The 24,969-nt window shown below is 33.9% G+C and overlaps 1 protein-coding gene across 4 annotated transcripts in view; it reads left to right on the top strand.

Moving 5' to 3' along the window:
- The window catches only part of LOC129938712 (probable ubiquitin carboxyl-terminal hydrolase FAF), a 76,772-nt gene that overhangs the window by 34,167 nt on the left and 17,636 nt on the right, over nt 1-24,969 (top strand). For 3 of the 4 annotated variants that reach the window (XM_056046412.1, XM_056046411.1, XM_056046413.1), the window contains exons 6-7: nt 8,220-11,451; nt 11,508-11,865. In XM_056046412.1, the coding sequence (XP_055902387.1) occupies nt 8,220-11,451; nt 11,508-11,865 (3,590 nt within the window). The remainder of the gene's footprint in view (nt 1-8,219; nt 11,452-11,507; nt 11,866-24,969) is intronic. The other variant, XM_056046414.1, reaches the window with a different exon arrangement.

Genomic DNA, 24,969 nt, shown 5'->3' on the forward strand with positions numbered 1-24,969 from the left:
TTAGCAATTTCACCGCAAAAATAAAAATGAGTACATACAAGTTTGTTACTTATATTTGTTTATTTTACCAATAACTTTTCCTTGATTACAAAAATATTAAGACCGTTGTGTTTTAAATGGATGTGTGTCATAATATGTTTTTGAAGAGGAATAGCGTCATCCCCAACAATCACATATCGAAGCAAGTTTCCACCTCCAACATAACGTTCTTATATGTAAATTACAAGGCATGGGTTTCCATTCAAATTTTTTAAAATGGATAAGAAGCTATCTTATAAATCGCACTCAATCCGTAAAAGTAGGTAGTATTTCATCTAAAACTATAAATAATTATTCAGGAGTGCCCCAAGGAAGCCATCTTGGCCCACTCCTATTTTTAATTTTTATAAATGACTTACCTTCTGTTATCTTAAAAGCTGAAAAGCTATTATTTGCAGACGATTTTAAGATTTTTATGGAAGTTAGAGACTTGCAAGATTGTATTCAACTTCAACGTGATATTGAAAGTGTAACCGAGTGGTGTAGCAAGCATCGCTTACATTTGAATACTAATAAATGTTCAGTTATGACTTTTCATCGAATAAAAACTCCAATAATATTTGATTACACCATTTCCAATACAAGTCTTAAAAGGTTATATTTGCAAAAAGATCTGGGGGTTATTTTTGACCCTGAGCTTAAATTTAATTCTCATATTGATTACATAATTTCTAGAGCTAACGCAATGCTTGGCTTTATTATGAGAAACTCAAAGGATTTTACAGATCCGTATACGTTTAAATCATTGTACGTTGCACTAGTTCGTTCTGTTCTTGAATATTGCTCTGTTGTTTGGTGCCCCTACCACAACACAACTATTTTTCGCATTGAAAGGGTTCAAAAAAAGTTCACTAAATTTGCTCTCCGCAAACTTTACTCATATCCGCAAATGCCTTCGTATGAAACGAGATGTCAACTTATTGGTTTAAAGCCCCTCGATAAAAGGAGATCGTACTATTTAACTATGTTTGCTCATGATGTCATATCTGGTCATATTGACTGTTCAACTCTGCTTTCTTCTTTTGGTTTTTATGCACCTCAACGCTGCCTTAGACCTAGAGAAAATGAATTCTTCAGCATCCCTAGACATTACACCAACTATGGCCAGAATAACCCCATAACCAATTCTAGTTTTTATTTTAATCAAAATTTTCATTTAATCGACTTTAACATTAATAGAGAGTTTTGTAAAGCCACAATATTAAATTCATTATAAGTTTTATATTTTAGCTGTTATTGAACTTAATTTGTTATCTATGTATATATATGTATTATTTTATCAATCTAAGAAAGTTTTGATGTACTTGATAGATTTAAATAAATAAATAAATAAATAAATAAATAATTGTATTTGGTGGAAACTTATTATCTCCATCATCAATAATGGGAAAGAATTTTGCAGCAACACCCCAGCTTCGTTAGTCCGTCCATTACTATTGATTACTTCATTGCTTCCTTTATCCATGTAAACCAACCTGCACTTTGCGTCTGTCGAAGCTAGCAAAATTATGCTGTTCGTGCATTTATAATAATGATAATATGAGCCATCTTTCCTTATACTTCGGAATGCTATGTGACCCCAGATAATTTGGAGACTACCAACGTATTTCAAATTCTTCGCCTATTCTTTCCCATTGAATCTGGAAATTGAAAAAAATCAATATTTATAAAAAAAACATAAGAACTAATATTAAATAATACAAACAATCAGGTGCGGGAAAAATGATTTCAGTAGCTGAACTTATACGAAACAAAATGTAAAAGAAGTATTCATATATCTGTTTAGGAAAACAAGTTCTTGGTATGGAAAGGAGGATACAAAATGAATCCATCAAACGAAAAACTTCTTGGGCCATAGAAAAACTACTCCACGAAAGTATCGATTAAGATTTGGTAATTAAAAAAAAGGTGTATAGCCGGGTGTTGAAACAATATCACCATCCCATGGTCGTGTTGATAAGGCCACCATCTGGAAACCCAAACGCGGCAAGGAGTTCTTTTACTCCAGATCTTCTGGAGCAGTCCATGATAGGACTAGGCAAATACATCGCCTAAAATGTTTCATAAGACTACATTTAAGTTTTATTTAATGCATAGTTGTAAGTTTTATGTTACTCTTTGTTAATATTGAGATTCATTTTTTTAAGACACAATAAAAAAAATACAAAATTCGTACCTTCAAATACGAGCCTTTCAAAAGTTTCTAAATTGTATCAGAAACATCTGGGATAGCTTGAGAAATAAAAGTTGTGATAACCTAGTTTTTTGCCAAGCTGTTTTACGTTTCACCAGTGGCTAAGAACCTTAACGTGGCTACTAATTTGTCAGCTGGTGAAATAGAGTCGCCCATCTGCGTGTCCTGTTTTGTTCAAGTTAAAAGTTGATTCATCCATCCGTATATAAATTAAGGATTCCTTTTCGTTAAACTTTAGTTCACTAACTAAAAAAATTATATGATCCCTATGCATGTCTTTCCTCCAGGACTTTATCCAATTTCTTTTCATTTTGCAACGTAGTTTTTGTATGAATCTACACACACATTTGCAATATCTGATAATATTTCATCATACTATCGGTATCTAAACACTCAACGATGTTTGCCACAGAATTTATTGTTTAAATCAAAAACCCTCCATATATGAAGTGTCTTTGGTTTAAATCGTTCTCTGTTTCCATTTTTACATATTTGTCTTGTTATTACTGACGAACACTAATATTCGAGCAACAAAAGTAGAAATAAAAGATATCTGTCAAAGCAATGCACATACTTGAACATCCGAAAAGCCTTCGTGTAATAATGTGCCCATCACCCAATGAGACTTTAAAATACGCATTCAATATATGAGCTGTGTAAGACCGGACTAAGATAAAGACAGGCTGAACGTCGCAGACGGTAGGCCCACAGGGGCCATGCGTACTTGCCCAACGGATCTTTTGCTGTACGACACCAGACTGACAGTAACAGACAAAGTGGGTAATCACCCTCAGAACTGCTTACAGACAATCGAGTACGACAGTGATCACTGCGGACTGGCTAATGCAGATTCCGAACGAACGCGTGGAGTTGGAGGAATACGTTGCAACGCATTCTTACAATTACAGTAAGATGCGTTGGCCTCGTGTCACCAATGCCCTAGCGAGAGAACTTCGTTCGAGTGGCATAGTCCCACCAAACAACAGAAACCTGACAAATACAGAAATTGACCAACATTTACAACAGATGGACGGAAAAATAAAACGAACGATGGAACGGACAAAGTACAAAAAACGGGACCAAATGGACGCTTACAGAAACGCGACTATTGACGACAGAGCGCTACTCAATCACTTTTACCTTCGAAACGATATGACACAATGGCGATCTGAGAACTGCGGTTTCATGCGGTTCAATGGCGATTCCTTGGCAAATAGGGCTCTGACTAAGTGAGCTGCGGACAACAAAATAATTTCGGATAAACAGTTCGGGTTGAAAGCGGGTCATGACACAACAATGCACAGGTGCTGTTCTGGTTGATTTGGAAAAAGGCCTTTGACACCGGATGGTTAGAGGGTCTTTACCTAAAACTGAGCAGGCTTGGCATAAGCAAGCCATTGTTTTATATACTTTATGATAATGTAACTTCTACCACCAAATTCTCAATTAAAAATGGTCTTCAACAGGGAGCGGTGGATTCGCCGATTCTCTTCAGCATTTACACCAGCGATCTGATAGGTAGTCTTACAAAGGCAATTGCGTACGCCGATGATCTAATTGCGTACAGAACGGCCCGAAAGGTTGAGGTTATTAGAATTCTCTTGCAGCGTGATTTCGACAAGATTCAGCGATATTGCTCTGACCAGGGCCAGAGGAGCCTTCGCTCTGATGAAACGGCTGTTTTTTAGCAGTCGACTTGACCGCAGAGTGAAGGTAATTTGCTACATGGCCTCCATACGGCCAACGATAGTTTATGATTGTCCTGTGTGGTTCAACGTTGCCCCTTCCCAGATGGAGAAGTTTCGGGTGTTCGAGCGGCAGTGTTTACGACGCTGTACCGACTTATATAGAACAGCCGAATCTTCTTATGTGCATTACTATTCCAACGAGGTCCTATACAACGGGGCTCGAATCAACAGAATTGACAATTTCGTGATAAAACTTGTTCGAGGTCACATTGCAAGAGCTATGTCTTCGACCAACAATTTAATTTTCGGGGCATTCTATCCGAACGACGAGTATTTTGAAAGTGCACGCTTGAGCGGCTTCATTCCACCAGAGGCATTCCTCTTTTTAGACAAATGCGGTCTGATACCGGATATATTGGCAGTTCCATTAATTAACCACGTCAGACGACGAACCGTGGATAGGCGGGTCCTGTACAATCGGGACGTCATGGCACAAGGCAGAGCAGAGCTCCTTCGGTTCAGTAGGGCTGTGTCCGAACGGAACCGAACTGATAGGGGAAGCAGGAGAACCAGTTTTGGTGGCTTCAATCCGCACTTGATAGTGGGTAGTCGGGATTTGGTGTTAAGCCTTGGCTAGCTTACTTACATACTTATTTTATAGTTTTAGGGTTTAGTTTTAAGTAGAATAGGCATGGTGGCACAAAAAGAAATAGAAAAAAATACAAAACAGAAAAAAAATACAAACAAAATAAAAAAAACATTAAAAAACATGAAATAAAAAAATAAACAAAAGACAACAAAATATGAAAAACAAAAATGTTAGATAGTTAGATTTGCTGCTGTGGTTGTTCTAGTTTTAAGTAGTTTATAGGTAGAATAGGTAGTTTAAGTTAGCTTTAAGTTTTATTTAAGGACCTAATTGTAAGTAGTTTCTAAGTAAATATAAAAAGGATACTGATATAAGTTTTTTAAATTTTCTAATGAATACAAAAATGAATAAAATTTAATTGAAGATAAAATTGATGAAAGGCATTAGTATTAACTATTAAGTATTATGGTTTAACTTAGAGTGTCCGTATGGGACCATTAAGTTAGTTGTAAGTTATGGATAATTAGGCTAGTTTTATGAATTTTTGTCTAGCTTTAAGATAGGTTTAAGATTGAATTAATAAAAATGAATATACAAAAAAAAACTGACGCCTTAAACGTTATTTTGACTACTGCACTCCTACTTTGAGCCTTAGTAAGAGTTTTAAGGTTATTTTCCCATCCAGAGAAGATTGGGAGGATGAAATCGTGTCGATAGGTTTCGACCATCTTTACTGACGGCTCAAAGATGGAGTGCGGAGTTGGTTCTGCGGTCTTTTCTGAGTCCCGAAATATAGCTAAATCCCTTAGGCTTCCTGACTTTGCTAGCGTTTTTCAGGCTGAACTGCTGGCAATAAGGGAGGCATGTAAGATACTTAAACAAAGCCCAAACCAAAACCGAAATGCGGCTACCTTTACAGACAGTCAGGCAGCTGTCAAAGCCATTAACTCGGCCACATCCTCATCTAAATTGGTCCAGCAATGTTGCGATGAGCTTGCGAGCCCGAATATTAACCTCGGTGTCACCCTGATCTGGGTTCCGGGCCATAGTGGTATCGTGGGAAATGAACGGGATGACGAGCCAGCCAGGCAACGATTGGCCTTTCATAGCTCAATTGTGGAATGGTTAACATTCCTCTTGGTGCTATGAAGGGTAAAATCTTTTCTATCTACCAAACTGAATCAAACCGAAGGTGGAGCAATTTACCCAACTGCATTATATCTAGGAAGATATGGCCCACCTATAATAAAACCCGTACAAACGATCTTCTATGCAGGCCAAGGCAAGACATAGCCAGGATTGTTGCGGTTTGTACCGGACATTGGCTATAGGAGTTCATGCGGAGAAGTTGGGTATCTCCTACAACACCTTTTGCCGTAGTTGTAGTGAAACGATAATCCATTTCCTCTGCAAATGTCCTGCTTTGGCAAACACTAGAATGAAATACTTTGGAAAAGCATTCTTTCACGAACTTGATAAGCTATCTGAGACAAAGATTAGAGACCTATTTTTTTTTCTCAATGCGACAAAATGGCTCTAACATAATCGCTATAAAGCTTCTCTATAAATCTTTCCCTTTCTATCACAGGTCAAACGAGTTTTTGGTATCAAAACGGCGCACTACAGCGCTAATTGGATCTCAGGCTAGGTTGCCTTGAGATCGCCATTTCTATCTACCTACATACCTACTGCCTGGTTTTGGTATTTTACTGCTCATTGGCATTACTTTCAATAGGAAGTCTCATTCATTTATTTATTTATTATCATACTTTATTCACCATGATATTTTCCATGCCAATTGAAATATCAAATTTCTACTAGTCAAGTGCATTCGTTCGAGTTTATCATCCTCTATGCGTTTCATACATTTTGCCAGATACATTTTATCACCAACAAAGGGCATAAACATAAACAATTATTTTGATGGTACAGTAAGTAAATACCAACCAAATTTTGTTTACGTTTTTCTTTATGCAATGTGCGTAGTATTCTGCCGTTTGACATTTATATTTACATTTGCATTGGTTTATTGTATAGATTTAAGTTCCTAGGGTAAAAGGATTGATTTTTGATAAATAGTCTTAAAATATTAAAATAAAAGTCACTTTTCATTTGATAATCAAATGGGTAATTTAGCTGACCTGGCCATTTCAGTGTATCTCCTTATATATCGGCGTAGAAGCCCTATAAGGGGAAGTTGGGTTTACTAAGTAGTAAACACTGGAACTGTAGACGCCAGAGTTGATAAAACAAATATTTGAGCCAACTAAAAGGGTACACGAATTAGAATTGTTTTTTTATTGGCATGAAAAAAGTTTTCGTTGAGGTTGGTAGTGGTTACTTCTAATCATATAGAAAACTCTAGCATGAATTATACATACCTACATAATTCAACGAAACCTCGCTCAGCGGGATTTTTTTGCAGAAATTAAGGATTCTATATCACTTAACTGACGACCAACTTAATTACAAGTGGGTACCAATCATCTCAAAGTATATTTAATAATGTTTGAGAGTAGATGCGAACGGCCGCCATTGCACGAAGTACACATTTTGTTCCTCTGTTCAAGCGTGCATTTTTCGGACAGAACGAATAGGTGCATTATCATGTTGGTATTCCAAGCTTATGGGTTAAAACTGTAAAAAAATTTATGAATTTTTTTTTCCAAGATTTTTTCAAAAGCTCTACGCATCACAATGCATCCTTTCCGACTATGATGAAACTTCAAAAACCTTTTCATCCCCCATCAGGGTCAAATATTATTTTTTTAAAGCTTACTTGAGTTTTAAAAAACTATTATCCTATAACTTTCCGTTGTTCGTGAAGTTGCTATTTTGTCTTAAGTTTAATTCATTCATTGCTTGTTTTTCTAAAAACTTTTTAAACTGTTGAGTGTCTACCGCATATCCTATTTTATGTTTTATTTACCTTTAAATTGTTCGTCTTCAAGCTGTTGTTGTCGTGTTTTTTTTTTTAATTTTGTTTATGTTTTTTTTCTGTACGAACCATTATTTTTTTGAATAAAGCTTTTGAAACACTGCTAAGGCATGTAGATTGAAAATCTTTCCATTTAACTTAAAATTTGAGATCAGAAATTGATTTTCACTACCAACACTAAAAGTGTTGATTTTAAATCAGCCAGTCCAGCATTTGAAAACGCTCAAACACAACGATTATTGTTGGATATTTTTGTTTTGCGATTTTTCTCTTCAAATCTTGTAGGAGTAGTTAACATCAACTTTTGTGCAAAAAATGTAAGAAGTATTTTCAAAAATGTTTGTGAGTATTCAGTTGAAATAAATAAATGAGGTGGCACAACAGTCCATTTGGAACTAAAGTCCAGGGACTTACAACAATCAACCATTAATGTGTGCGAGTAATTTTTCCAGGGGGGAGGGTATGCACAATATAATTTCTACTTATCTTGCGTCAATTTTAAGACTTTTGCCATTAGGGTTAACATACGATTTTTTCCTTTCTTTGCCTATTAATTTGTATATTTTTAGAATTTTGCTGGTTAAGCAAAAACTGAAGTAGATATGCGTTTTTGTATCCTCTTCGTTTTTCAGCTTGCTTCCTATTACTATTTTTTTAACTTATTGATTAAACAAATCCGTGTTTTCGGTAAACAAAAATAAATACATTTTTCATTTCTACTTTAAAACATGTATGTAAAATCTTTTTCCAAAAATAATTACCTCGTTTTAGACAAGTATGACCACTGCAAACAAGAGACAAAGAGAACAGCTTCTGGAGTTAATAAGGCGCCTAGCTGAAGATGATAAGAATGGTGTTATGGCACAAAAGGTGTTAGACCTCTTTTGGACTTTGGCTCATAATGTGGAAATACCGCCTGAAGTGCTAGATCAAGCTTTGATTGCTCATGTTAAAATATTGGACTACAGTTGTTCTCAAGAACGTGATGCTCAAAAAACAGTTTGGCTTGATAAATGTGTAGATGAACTTAAAAGCAATGGTAATTGGGTTCTTCCTGCTTTGCGTTTAATTCGAGAAATTTGCTGTTTATATGAATCAAATCACAATCACCATGTTCAAAATTCCAATAAAGTTTTAAACAGGCAGCAAGTCATTGAACGCTTACAAAATGAATATTCTTTGGTTATTCTCGTAACTAACAGCCTTATTTCGTATATGGATCAAATCCGAGCTTTAAGTACGGAAAATTCAGAAACAGATGCTACCACATATTTCAGCGATGGACGATTTTCTCATGAACTGCAAATTCAAGAAAGATTGGACTTTTTAAAATATTTGTTAAAAGATGGCCAACTATGGCTATGTGCAGATCAAGCAAAACAAATATGGAATTGTTTAACTGTGAAATCAGTTTTTCCAAGTGACCGTGAGGAGTGTTTTCGTTGGTTCAGCAAACTCATGGGAGAAGAACCTGATTTGGATCCAGGAGTCAACAAAGACTTTTTCGAAAACAATATACTCCAGCTTAATCCGTCTTTACTCACTGAGAGTGGAATTAAATGTTTTGAACGGTTTTTTAAAGCAGTTAACTCCAAGGAAGAAAGACTTAAGGCAGTGCACCGAGGTTATATACTTGAAAATAATGATTTGATTGGAAAAGAGTATCTATGGCTTGTAATAACTACAGCTGAATTGAGTATAGCTAATAAGGGAATTGAATTATTAAAAGAAGTTTCCACAGCATTGGGGCCTTCGCTTGTGACAAATGTTCAAGCGTTTCATGAAAAGTTCATTGAAGAATGTTGTGATAAACTTAGAGCTCTTTACGACAATATAATATTTTTAAGTAGCAATGTTGAGTATACTAATTCTAACGACAAAGAAACAATATTTTTGCGTAATGAGGCCGAAAAAATGTGCAGGGTTTTAAAAGTATTGCAAGAATATGTAAGAGAATGTGATCGGTCATTTACTGGTGACCGTCATCAGTTGCCGTTATGTCGTGCGACAAGAGGAAAACATATGAGTTTATATATAAGGTTCCAAAATCCTGGAAGATCATTGGATGATATTGAAATAATAACTCATAGCAATGAAACTGTGGCTTCGTTCAAAAAGAGTATATTAAAACGTTTAAAAGGCACATCGACTTCTAATATAAAAATAGAATTTTTCTATAATAACGGAGAACTAATTGAAATGTTAGATGAAATAAATCCTTTATCAAGCTATACTATCAGAGATAAAATGGTTTTAACCGCCAAGCTGACACCAGTTGGAACGTTATTAGCAAGCAGTCCAGATAGTTCCAGTGATTCAAGTACTGGTTCACCACCACGTCCAAGTACGGATATAAAAAGAGTAGAATCGGAGCACACATTGCCAGGTTTTATTATTTCAGAAAAGCCATATTATAAGAACTTTTTTCTTAAACTGCATCAATTGGGAATAGACATGCCATATAACAATTTGAGAGACAGTGCAGTAATGCTACTTAACCTACTTCCAGCTAATAGAGAAACTGTGAATGAACTTAAAAAGATGTGTCATATTAACAATAAGGATTTGAGCACTGCTGCTGAAAATTATAGCAGTTGCGATAAGCCTGTTTTTAATGAACAAGAATACAAAACCAATTCAGAAGAAGTAACACCTTCCAAAATGTTTGTATATACAACACCTGCAAACGTTTTATATAATCTTGAAGTTCTTAATGCCATACTAATACCAGCTATTGATCCATTTAGTGAAGAGTCATTAGTCATTCAATCGGCATGGTTAAGGTCTGGAGTTGCACATTATTTACTAGAACTACTAACAAAGAACAATTTTTTACCCAATGTGGATATGCAAACAAAACGTGCAGCATTTCAAAGCATTCTTAGACTTGTTAAGTTATTTTTATACATTATGTGCTGTGTTTTAAGTCGAGTAGGAGATGAACCCGTGTCGTCAAACATAAACATCCGTACGAGGTCGCAAATAGATATACTAAAACAAATTCTGACAACTATTCCTAATAGTTCTGAAAATACACTGCGATTTATTGCAAACAAATTAGCTGAAAATGTTTCTGCTGAAATGTTGACAGCCAGTGCCGATGGCCAGGAATGTAGAAAACTTTTTTCTTCTGCGTTACAATGGTCATGTCCAGATATCGTTACAATCAAAGCAATAATTCAACTTGCTTGGTCATCATCATGTGGAAAGTTTGAACTCTATGGATTTAAAGACAACTTTAGTAACGACATTGCTATGCCAGCTGCCCACGATTTTGCGCTTTGCAAGGAATCACTTGAAGCTCTCATAGCTTGTCTTGTATTAAACCCCCGTGCAATTGATGTGTTAATTCAGGACGAGAATTGGTCTGACTTTATAACATCGCTGATTTTAAAAAATCCATCTAAAGTAGTTCGTCAAATTGCAGCAGAGCAACTATTTTTTAGTTGTACCTACTATTCTGGCACCAGCCGTCCATTTGAATTTATGATCAATCATTTAATTTCTTTATTACACAGTTTAATTCCTCAATACTCGAGTACATGTGCTGATCTTTTTCAACTCTTGTGTAGAACATTAAGCTACGGGTGTACTTGGAATTGGCCACATAATGTAATTGAAGGTTTACTGACGCATGAAATAAGTTGGCTTAAGAGAGTTAAAAACAATGTATTATTAAGTGGCAACGCCGAAGTACACGAAGATCTTTTAGAGGGACATTTATGCCTCACCAAAGAACTAATGTTTTTTATAGAAATAAAAACAAAAACCCAACTTAGCGGTTTATTGGAAGAACTAGCAGACGATTTTTTATTTCCCGCATCGAAACAATATCTGCATTTTAGGCAAACAGGAAAATTGTTCAATTATCAGGCTCCTCCTCCTGTATGCAAAAGTCCACATACAGTAGCTGCCGCCTGTGAGCTTCTTGTTGCTCTTTGTCAAAATTGTGTATCTAACATGAAATTACTCACGAAAACACTGATAAACTACGTTTGTAACGGTAAATATACTATACTCTTTTTGGAAAACTATTAATATACAATTTTTTTGTCTTAGAAATAGAACCTCTTAAGGAATGGGACTATCTGCCTCCAATTGCAGCGAGACAACCTAAAGGGTTTTGTGGTCTCAAAAATGCTGGAGCAACTTGTTATATGAACTCAGTCTTGCAACAATTGTATATGATACCCTCAATCCGACTTGGTATTTTAAATGCCGAAGGCGCTGCAATTAACGAATCTGAAGATTTTAGCGGGGATGGTGAGCCCCCATTATACACAGATGAAATTTGTTTTGGAAATCCAAATAAAAACTATCATGTCGGGATTTTAAAGCACGTTCAGGCTATTTTTGCTCACTTAGGTCATAGTGCTTTGCAGTATTACGTACCTCATGGATTGTGGACACATTTCAAGTAAGAAATATACGAAATAATTTTTTTTTACTTCGTTATGATTAATTTTTAATGTATGAAAGCTTTATATTAGAGATTTAAAGCTGTAAAGTTATTAAGTCGATAACATTTTTTCTTATTACAAAATGTATTTCTTTTAGGTAAATAATTAAATTTTGTATTTCCGAGTTACTTTTATGTCGAATTAAAATGATCCGTAGGAACTGCATTCTTGTTTTAATTCAGCATAAAGACTAAGTCCCCTTACGCGACGTTGCAAATGTCATGTGTGCGTTAGACTTTTATCCTGCTGGCTAATTGTTCCTCCTCCATTCACCTTTTATCCATACGGGACCATACATCACACGAAAAACTTTTTTCTCGTAAAGACCAAAATTAAAAATCACATCACAACCTGCTACTTTTTCTAAAGCCTTTTCTACCAATTCTCCATCTATTGTTACCCACCAAAACTTCCGCTATTAAAATAACTCGCAAACAACAAATTATAATTTGTCCAGTCTCCGTCTCGCTCTTGATGAGGAAACATAAGCTCGCAATTTTGACAGTGACTTAGAAATTCCATTACAAGTGTTCTATCTTTTCCTTTCACTCATTTGTGCTAACTTGCCTATGGTGATTTTTTTTCTAGTTGTTCTCGTTTGAAAACAAAACCACACTTTTTGCACGTTCTTGGTTTCTTCCTTTAGACTTCCCCATTATGGGGTCTAAATCTAGAGGAAATCGATATGAAGGGATATCACCTGATACCCCACTATCGAACCCACCAGCAAAAAAACAAAAAACCATAATTTTTGATGATTTCCCATCTCTTCCAACTAAAATCAAATCCCAAATTTGTGGTTATATCACACAAGTGCGATGATACTCCCATCTCATCCATCAGCGTGTTCGTATTAAAAAAGCTACCGACGCAGTAAGTAATGAATACGAAAATATAACACAACTCCGTGATGGTAGTATCCTTATCCTAGTAAAAAATAATAAAGTTGCTTTAAAGTTTTTGAAATTGACAAACATTGCAAACATGTGCCCAGTGCAGGTTAAATACCATAATCTTCTCAACTCTTGAAAGGCGTAGTGTATGCTCCCTGGCTCAAAAATACTCCTGAATCAGAAATTGTAGCTGAAATGCACACACAAAACGTAACCGAAGTTTATAAATTCACCAAAGAAATTGAAAGCAATAAACGCACTCCTACCGGTCTTATGTTGTTTACATTGACTTTTATCAACCCCCTACCACAGTTGAAATACGTTGGTACAAGGCCAAAGTCAACGAATACATTCCGAATCCTATGAGGTGTAAAAACTGCCACACGAAGAAACGTTGTGTTAGAGAAGCTTCTTCCGTAACATGCAATTTGCCACCACACAATGAGGACCCCTGTACACTGTCCAAAATACAGACAAAATAAAGAAATACTCACAATAAAAACAAGACAAAAGTGCACCATGGCTGAAGCCAAGCGCTCGTATAATCAACTTAACCCATCATCAACTCAATCCAATGCTAATACCTATTCTTACAAAGCTCGTCAACCCAACGCCATAAAAAGCTCAAACCCCTGAACAAGAACAACTAAACAAACCGAACAAACAAACTCCCCGAAACAAATCTTTGCACAAACTAGTTCAAGTCCAATCTCAAATGAAAACCAAACTCCTTGCAATAATAATGTCACTCAAAACCAAATCTCATCTTCCCAAACTAATTCAACTTTAATCTCAAATCAAAGTCAAATATCAAATACTCTTCCTTCTCTACCGCCAGCAAAACTCCCAAACAAACACTAATCGACGAGCGCGCCTGTTTACCCGATAACAGAATGACTGGCGCGTGCGACGATCGGAGAGCACCGCGGACTTCACCCGATCAACTTAACCATCAATCATCACAAAACCCTCATTTACAATCGAATAACAGATATAAAGACAATACAAATAACCCACATAAACACTGCCAATCCAAAAATATGACTCAATATTCTACAATGGAATATGAAAGGTTTCTTTAATAACCTCGACGAGTTAAATGTTTTATTAAAAGAACACAATCCATGTCTTGTATCACTACAAGAAGCACATTTACCTTTCGGTTCATTACCAATCGTACCAACAAATTATAATGGACATTTTATAAACATGGACAGTAACACCTTCTGTAAACAATGAATAGGTCTACTCATTAAAAAAAATATTCCACATAAAATCCGACCTATCAACTCGAATTTACTTACCATTTGCTTTGAACTTCAACTCCAAACCAAAATTACATACATAGGTATATACATCCATCCACATCAAAACATCGAAAAGAACGACCTAGACAATATAATTTCCCAATGTGACTCTCCTATTATATTTGGTGGAGACGTCATAACCAACAAAAAAGGTCGAATAATTGAAGATTTTGTACTAAATTCAATTCTAAACGATGGGTCACCTACCCACCTTTCAACTCATAGCACCTTCTCCCATATACTTGTAGATGTAACTTGCTGTTCTTCTGAACTTTTCCCCGCAATATCTTGGAAAACTTTACCTGATCTGCATAATAGTGACCACTTTCCTATTATCAGTGCCATTACTATTGGAAGATCAGTGAAAAAATACCCCCAAACTTGAAATTCAAAACCGATCTATCGGAATGGTCCCATTTCAAAGATACAATTCAAATCTATCTATCGGACAAACCACGTAGTAAAAACAACAACAAAGAAGCAGCCATCCTCCAAAAATCCATTCGCGTAGCTGCAAACACATCTATCCCCCAATAAGGTGCTAGCTACAATCCCAAATTAAACACAATTGTACCTTGGTGGAATTCAGAACTAACAAAACTTCGCAAAGAAAAAATGTTGGGTTCAAAAGCATACTTGATCATTTTTTTCATTTTTTCCATTAAATTTCACATACAAAAAAAATGAAATCATCAATTACGTTCGAAACACCAGTAACCAATTCTCCCGTGAAATCGAAAAACATATGTCATTTGTTGAATTCGAATCTTGTCTTAGCAAATCTAAGGGAAAAACACTAGGTAGGAATAGAATTTCCTACCCAATGATCAAAAATAACATTCTTGATACCTCAACGATACCTCAAAACTGGAAAACAGCCATATTGCTCCCTATCCCAAAACCAAATAAGGAAAGCTATCGTCCAATAGCACTGATTTCATGTCTATCAAAAATTTTGAAAAAAAAAAAATGTGGCAAACGCCTATTTTGGTTCGCTGAATCCAAAAAATCTCAAAAGCCATCTCTTCAATAAACAATGTATCCGTACTTTCATTAGACTTCGAGAGAGCTTTTGATCGAATCGGGAAACATGTTATTTTTAATAAACTAAAAAAGTGGGATATTGGTTTAAAAAATTTCAATTACGTCGATTCATTCTTATCCAACAGAAAATTCTCTTCAAGAATTAATAACTGCTTTTCCAAAACATACCCATTAGAAAACATTATACCACAGGGAGCACACCTATCGGTAATGCTGCTCACTATAGCATTCGACGACATAAGCAATATACTCGAAAAGCATAACCTATTAAACCACTGTCTTTATGCTGAACGTTTATATTCTCAGCAAAATCTCTGACTTAAATATTTGCAAAAACATCTTTCTTAATGCGGTTAACCATATCCTCACATGGTGTTTAGAATCCGGCGCAAATTAGAATTATCAAAATGTAAACTACTCCATATTTGCCGAAAACTTAACTTAACTTAACAAATATTATTGGAAAGAGCACTGTTTAGAATTAGGAAATAACCTAGCTGCGAGAGCCAATATCATTAAATATTTAAGTAATAGTAAAAGTAATGTTCATATAAATACTCTTTCACACATAACACAAATGTAAATATTAAGCAAAATTGACTTTGGAACATATAATTACGGTAAATGCCCTAAATCAACGCTTACTTACTTACTTAAGGTGGCGCTACAGTCCTGTGTGAACTAGGGCCTCACACAACAAACTTCTCCATCTAACTTGGTCCCTAGCTAGATGTCTCCAGTTTCGCGCTCCAAGTTGGGTGAGGTCACCTTCCACTTGTGCGCGCCACCTGATCCGCGGTCTTCCTCTACTGCGCTGTCCTGTGGGTGCGGATTCGAAGTCAAATCAACGCTTAACATTATTAAACCACCATACTATCAAGCAGTAAGAAGATGCCTTAACGCCTTCCCAACAACACCAATAGAAAATTTACTCGCCGAAGCTGGACTTCCCACTATAGAACATCGGATTGATGAGATGACATTGAAATTAACCTCAAAACTAGTCTTCTCCAAAAATTCACTTATTGATGTCGACATCTCGCAGGCAATAAATCAAAAATCGGTAAAACGAATTCTATCGACCATTAACTAGCTCTAATTTAAGCTAATCAACTTCAACTTCCAACAAAACGAGGATATAATTTCAAACCTTCATTCCCTCCTTGGAATATAAAGCCCAAATCGATTGACATGACACTATCGCAATATAGGAAAAACAACACCAATCACTCCGTATACCAAACACTGTTCTTATATATTCAATCAACCCTTCTAAATGAAGGATGGAAATTCTTTTTTACAGACGGTTCAAAGACTCAAAAAAACACCTCGTTTGGAGTAACACAAGAGGACGGCTGTATTCTGAACATTGCAATTCTACCAGATTTTACATCAGTTTTTATAGCCTAAGCATTTGGTATTCTTCAAGCTATTACAACAGCAATAAAGCTTAAGGGAAAAACCATTATCTGCTCTGATAGTATATCTATCTATGTTGAAAGCTATCGCCAAACCCAACAAAAACGATGAACTTATATGCGGTGCACCCGTTTACAACTTTAACTTTTACTAAACGAAACCTGAGTAACTCTATAAGAAATACAATGAAAAATAAACTGCTAAACGATTGGAGCCAATACCATCACCACTACAAAGAAATTAATGCCGACAGATCATTATCATCATCCCCGATACCCCAACATTCTGAAAACAAAAATAAGTAATTTTGTTCGACTAAGGCTTGGACACACTCTTATCACGAACGAACACCTCCTCACCAAACAAAATCCTCCCGTATGCACCACCTGCAACATAACTCTTAATTTAGGACACTTATTAAAAAACTGTAAAGAAACAAAAAAATACTAAAATCTATTTCCAAATAACTAACTATTTATCAAATCCTCAAAATTCTAAGCTCAAAAAATATAGAATTAGTAAACCAAATAATATGTAATCTTAATTATAATATTTAATTTATTTTTAGCAATTCAGAGCTAAAAGTCCTCGCAGATAGGCTCTATAATAATTGTAATTACCAGGTTACTTTTAAGTTCCTGTTAATAAATAATAAATAAAAAAATATAATTTCTCAAAATCCAAAAATGCAGTTCAAATACAGTGTTATCCATTATGCGGTATCAAAGGATAAGGAAGAAGTAAGGTCCAAACACCCGGGCCAAAGCGCCCACCAAACAGTAATTTTTTGTGGATGTTGTTGAAATTGAAAATTAAATATATTTACTTGTTTTGCTCGTTTATGTATATAATACAAGCTGGCCCGAATATTTAGCTTGAGTGTACAATATTGTTTGTAATCCCATATTTCCCCAATATAAACAAACTGGATGGTTCGTCCACTCGAGAGCATGCCACGTATAGTTGTCCCTGTGAAAAACATGAAGTGCTCAAATCTTACCCTAAGGCAGAAATCGTATGACCTTGAAACTTATTGATAATCATTGCAAATGCCAATCTAATTGGTAATTGAAAGCTTTTGAATTAAATTGGTACATCTGTGGGTATAATAGGGATTCGCGGTAATAATATATTTTCACCTCGCAATTTGCCATTTAGATTTATGGCTTCCATTACATTTTTCATTAATTTTTTAATTAGTAATCGCGTGCCGTTGAACAAAGCAAAATGACTGATAATCCAACATTCAGTTGCAAATAATGCTGTGGCATGCCTGGTAAATCCAATGAGTTCAAAAACTCAGTTCTATAATTTACAGCTTTGGTAGCATCAAAAACTGGGGTGGAATCGGCTAAGGTGATTGTTGATAAATGACAATCAAAATGATAGAATTTGATCTACATAAGGTGATAGTCAAATTGATACCTAAAAAGCTATCACAAAAAAATGTGACAGTCGTTTTCAAACAAATTTGTTTATTCCGAATAGAGCTACCAGACGCTTACACAAACGACTGGAAAATTTTCTTAGTTCACTTTGTTTCTTTTAAGAAAACACATTCCTGTGACCGACAAAGCTTACGACATTCGAAAAAAGCAAGAAAAGTAAGAATTTTATTCAAAATCAGCCAATTTGAAACTTTTATTTAGATATTTCATAAGAATCAATTTAAAATTTCACCAAGGCAACAACGAATTTTGACAATTTGAATCTGACATTGTTCAATCGAATTGAATTGAGTTGAATCATCTTACGCAGACGGAATGAAAATGATAGTCAATTTGACTATCAAAAAATTGATAGTCAACAATCACCTTAGCCGATTCCACCCCTGTATCAATAGATTAGTATGACACCAAGTCTCCTGGTTACAAATGTTGTATCTTGAAATTTAAAAACGTATGGAAAATGTTTTTAGTTCACTTTGTTTCTTAAAAAAAAAAACACATTTCAGTGACCGAAAAAGCTTACGACATTTAAAAAAAGTAAGAATTTTTTTCAAAATCAGCCAATTTGAAACTTTTATTTAGATATTTTATAAGAATCGATTTAAAATTTCACCAAGGCAACAACGAATTTTGACAATTTGAATCTGAAATTGTTCAATCGAATTGAATTGAGTTGAATCATCTTACACAGACGGAATGAAAATGATAGTCAATTTGACTTTAAAAAAATTGATAGTCAACAATCACCTTAGCCGATTCCACCCCAGTTGTTGTTTTTCAACATTACGCAACAGTGGCGATGATTTTAAGCACGCGTTGATCTTATCAACGTACGTTGAACGCGGAATAAAGGGAAATGTTTGTCTGAAATAACCTGAAAAGAGTAACAGAGTGCCGACAATAGTCTGTCGTTGTTTTTTTTTATATTTTTCAATGTCCTGTTCAACGCCTCAAGTTAACGTTTGTGTGGCCAGTGCATTCATTCCACATGATAATTTTACACTGTTTCAACAATGTGACTATGGATGATTGTTTTTTTACATTGCACACCGCGTATGGGTTACTTTGAATATTTAATGGCAATTTAAATACTAAATGAGCTGTTGGCAATGATAATACCAAGATCCTCAATATCAATTAATGCATCATTATACGTAGCGTCACTGAATACTATCTTAAGATCGTTGTACCGTGTACGATGTTCATGCAATTAAACAATAGCACTTAGGAATATAAAAAATAGATACAAATCTATTTTCAGACACACCGAATGTATATGCAAAATTTAATTGAAATTCGTTAAGCCGTTTCGGAGGAGTATGGTAACTAACACTAAGTGCGTTTTGTTCGCATTTCATATATAGTAAAGTGAGAAATTCCCAACAAAACGATCCGCAGTGGCCAGATTTTTGTATTTAAAAATTGGTACAACTGAAGGAAGATCTGTCAAAATAATAATAAAAAACTTCAAAAAGGAGGTTTGTTCGTAGACTAACATGAGGTGTTGAAGCGAGCTTGAAGCTCGCCTCAATTCTTTATATACCTGAATCGAGTTGAGATTTATCTATTCTAAACTGAGATAAACCTTTTTTGAAAACATAAGCAAAACATAAATATCTTTTCTATTGTTTTTTCTTGCAAAATAAGCCCAGTTGGTCCATTTTCACTAACAAAACTAAATAATATCAACAGTAATAGATTCGTTTTTTCCGCAAATGAAAAACACACATGATTCCAAATTTAGAACTACTCAACGAACACAGCCATCGAGATACAAATGCAATATCAATTGTACCAACATTTGAGAACGAAATGACATAAGATCCATTCGAGGCTCGTATAAATGTCAAAAACCTATCCATAGTGAGATTCTACTCTAACTTTTATCGGTGTTATTCTCACTTTGGGTATTGTTTTTGTTATTCGGGTAAAATCCTACTTTACTATGGATAGATTTCCCAACAAAACACGGGTACTGTGACAGGAGAATTTTATATATTAGTTAATAGTTTGCTATGTAAATTGATTTTTTTTATTTTAATTTCTAACGAAAAATAAAGATTCGAGATTATTATTTTTAATATTTTAAACACAAACGACGTGTTTTTCATCAGGTTATGGGTCCAGGCAGCGTCGTTGAATGAAGAATACGTGCAATAAAGAACAGAAAATGGAAAAGTTTAGAGATTTGAAAAAGAGATAATTTTCCTATATGGAAATTTTCTGTGGAACATGCGTTTAAACTTCAAAGGTATTGGAAATCAGTTTTAGGTACTGAAACCAATGAAGAGACTATAGAGAAAGCTTCATCAAGATTAGTTTTATGTATATCATCGAATCTGTATGGTCATATTCAACGATGTACTACTGCTAAATCTTAATTCTACATATGACGATTCTGGTTTAACAAGGCATTACGGATTGCTTAGAAATTTAACAACGAAGCAATAGGATAATTGTGCAAATATTGGAGAATATGTTGATAAAATTACAATTACAGTACAGAAGTTAAACAAAATTCTAATGAAGGTCGATGAGCAATAGGTTGGAAGTTTGCTACTCAGCGGTTTGTCGGAACGATTCAAAACTATGATAATGGCACTAGAGAGCAGTGATAAGAAAATTATTGGTGATCTTGTGAAAACTAAATTACTGCAAAACTATCACAACTACAGTAAAAATGAAATTGGTAACAGTGTATTATACAGTAAGTAAAAGGTAAACTATTCCCGTGGAACTAACCAAAAGAAGAAGATAATTTGTTTTAACGTCAGAAAGAAGGGCATATATTAAATATTGCAAAGAAAAGCCTAAGTCAGATTTTATGAACTATAAAAAGACAATGGCACTGGCATTTGCTGCCGAGTTTGATTTTAAATCCAAAGATTGGATAATTGATTTAGGAGCACTTGCACATATGGAAAGACGACAAGAATTTTTTTTTTAATTTAAAAACATTTTTAACCGATCTGTTTGTTACTGTTGCAAACAATTCAAAATTAAAAGCAATTGGAAAAGGTGATGTGTCAATTTATGTTCTAAAGAATAACACAATAGAAGAAATTGTTGAAGACAATTAACTAAAAAAGGGTAAACCGTTAAATTCTTCAAAAATAAATGTTAAATATATCAAAATCGAATGATAATTGCAGAAGGAATTACGATAAGTAATATGTTTATTGAATTGAATTTTAAAATTGATTACAAAGGTTTTCTGGTTAGTTCAAAAGTAATTTGGCATTAACGTTCCGAGCATACAACTGATGCTAATATCGAAAATCTTGCTTTACAAAAGTCGTATGAAGCAAAAATTGACAGAACATCAAAAGATAAGAAATGCGTTTCTTGTATTCAAGGAAAACAAGCTAAATTACCTTTTACAAAAGCTGAGAGTGTTACAACTGAAATATTATAATTAGTTCATACAGACGTTTCGTGTGGTATAATTCATCAAACTTCAGCACCCACAGAAAAATGGTAAGGCTGGACGGATGAATCGGACTCTTTTTGAAATGGCACGATCTTTACTAACAGATGCAAATTAAAAAAATATAATGGGCAGAGGCAAGCAATATAGGCGCGTACCTTTTGAATAGAACACCTCGAAAGCATTTAAAAAATAGTTTACCAGAAGAGATATGGACTGGAATTAAACAGAATTTGAAATATTTAAGGGTATTTGGATTTGGAATTTAAAGTCAGAAAAATGTAAGTTGTTAGGATACTGCGAAAATATCAAAGCTTACAGACTTTATAATCCATTTACAAGAAAAATAATCATCAGCCGAGGCGTACTATCTCTAGAATAAAATATGTACCAAATAAAGAGAGTAATGAGTCGTATAATCAGGATTTAGTGAGGATATTTGTGTTGTCCTGTTATTGAAAACTTGATAGAAGAAGATCACGAAGATGACACAATCGTTGAAGTTGAAAAAGAACTATCACAAATTGAATCAGATAATTTTGAATAGTTAGAAAGCAGCTCAAGTGAGGATAACAATGAAAAAAAATCAAACTCTTAAACGATCAACTAGAATTTGTAAACCACCTGCTATGACGGATAATGTAACATTTTTGACAAATCAGAGTGTTGAAAACCTACATACAAATTACGATGAAGCTATTTCCAGTCTTAATAGGGAAGAATGGATGAAAGCTATTAAACAAGAACGCAAATCATTAATTAAGAACAATACATGGAAGATGGTTGATTTACCCAAAGGTAAGAAAACTTTAACTACAAAATGGGTTTTTACTATTAAACGTAATTTAAAATGCATATCGACCATTTAGATGCCAACAAAGCCGTTTTGCAAGGCGATCTTGATATATATATAGATATATTTACGTACACCAGACGGTATAAGCCTTAAGGAAAGGTTTTAAAATTGAATAAACCTATTTATGGTCTTAAACAATCGGCTAGAATGTGAATCAAACTTTGTCAGAATTTGGGTTAATTAAATTGAAAACAGGGCAATATATATACATTTTAAATAAGGATCCAAAAGAAATGCTTATTTAAACGGTATATGTACGAAAATTTTAAATGAAGGAACTTGGAGAAGCAAAATCATTGTTGGGATTATATGTTCAGTAGGATTATGAAAAACAAATTTCAATAAAGCAGAAACAATATATTTTAAAATTTGTAGATACATTTGGAATGGCAAATTGTAATCCAGTCAAATCCAAATTATCAAACGAACAGTGTCCGTCGAAAGATAAAAATAAATTTGAGATAGCCAAATTTCCCTACCAAGAGCTTATTGGGAGTTTATTACATTATATGCTATGCAGTCAGTAATTTGAGCAAATTTAATAACAACCCTGGGCATGAACACTGGTTGCCGGTAGAAAGAATTTTGAGATACTTGAAGGGAACAATGGACTTAAAATTAATTTACAAAGTAAAAGGCTATTGCGATGCTGATTTTGCAAATGACCAAGATGAACGAAAATCTGTGAGCGGATATATACGTTTAAATCAAAATGGCTCTATTTCCTGGGGATCTAAAAAGCAATTATCAACAGCACTGTCTACCTGCAAAGCAGAATACATGTCAATAGGCTCAGCTTTATAGATTAAATAATCGGAACAAGAAATTTTTAATAAACAAATGGAAGCAATAAATATTTTTTGTGATAATCATGAATCTCTACAATATTGCCAATATTGCTTGCGTATTTGAACGATTATGTAAACTATAATCTGCTCTTAAAGCACGATATGTGGCTGTGGCAGAATCGCCATTTTTCTAGCAGGTTTTGACAATTTGTATGCGTTGGGCGATAGTTTTTCGTAATTTCCAGACTTTCAACTGACAAAAAAATTGTTTTAACAACTTAGTTTGACAGATATCGAATTCAGGCCCTATACTTTTAAAACCTTAAATGGATATATTCAATCCCAAATATAATACTCAACTAACTCCCCTACAATAACTCCAACCAATAATATCTTAACCAATTCAAAAAATAAATTAACAAATTCCGATTCCCGCTTTTTCTTGTATTTGTTGGTGTTTTTTTGTTTTGTTGTGCCTTTAACTAAAGTACTTAAGCGTAAGTAACCTTGTGTTTTCAGAATATCATAATAATATTATTAATATTAATATTAATATATAATAATAATAATAATAATAATAATAATAATATTAATAATAATAATAATAATAATAATAATAATAATAATAATAATAATAATAATAATAATAATAATAATAATAATGATAATAATAATGATAAAAGTAATAATAATAATACTAATAACAATAACAATGATAATAAAAATAATAATAATATTATTAATAATAATAATATTATTAATAATAATAATAATAAAAATAATAGTAATAATAATAATAATAATAATAATAATAATAATATAATAATAATAATAATAAAAACAATAATAATGATAAAAATAACAATAAAATTAATAATAATAATAAAACGTCCAAGGAATGTGTCTCTTAAAAAACCATTTTCCTTTTCTTGTATGGGAAGTTGCCCCATCTTATTGAAACAGTGACGTTGGCACTGGAAGAGGTCTTGTGGCTTTTCAAAGGGCCAATAACTGAATTTTTTTATTATTATAAATGAAAGTGGGCTGGTTAGTTGGATGCTACCAACTAACAAAAAACGAAAGCTCTACCTTACTTTAAAATAAATGAAGACGAATTGTATGAAACTTATCGATTCGAGAAAAAAAATTTTAAATTTATGATTGGGCTTCTAAATATTATAGATCGCAATTCAATAAAATGTTTGCTAATATCTGCGTGCTTCCAAAACAGCAAACAAAATAGTTTAAAGGGTTTCAAAGATTTTTGCTCTCCAGCTAACGCGATTTATTTTGTTACCCTCTACAAGTCATTTTGTATAGGTTTAAGTGAAATTTTTCAAAATTGTAGTAGAATTTGAGTTAAACCTGTTTCTAACTAAACAGACCTAGCAAATTCTTTATGAAAAGCAGCTGTGTCTAACCTATATGTTAAATTTAGACTCGGGTTTAAAATATGAGTATGAATATGCCTCATATTGCTTTGTGTCTACATTAAGGTATGTTTAAATGCAGAAACGCTTTCAAATGTTTAAAAATATTGAATGAAGGATGCATTTGCCGTTGTTTTGACATTTAAATGTGTCATAAGTGGCCGTGAGATCATTTCAAAAACGAGTACAACAAGGTCATTTTCTCTTTTAATTTGTTTTTATTTTAAGCCATAAGAAACATATCGAAAAAGAGCATCTCTGTTTATAATAATACTTAGCTTCACACAAAAAGTTAAAAACCCTTCATCGTCTACCTTAGTGTTCTAAAATAATAATACTAAACATTTTAACTTTTAGAATTAATGAAAACAAGAAAAATATTTTTCTTTCTTTATCACAAAAAATACAGACTTTATTGCTCTGATTTAGCGTGTTCGTGTTAAACATAG

The sequence above is a fragment of the Eupeodes corollae genome, chromosome 1 (genome assembly GCF_945859685.1).
Source record: "Eupeodes corollae chromosome 1, idEupCoro1.1, whole genome shotgun sequence".
NCBI classification, from domain to species: Eukaryota; Metazoa; Arthropoda; class Insecta; order Diptera; family Syrphidae; genus Eupeodes; species Eupeodes corollae.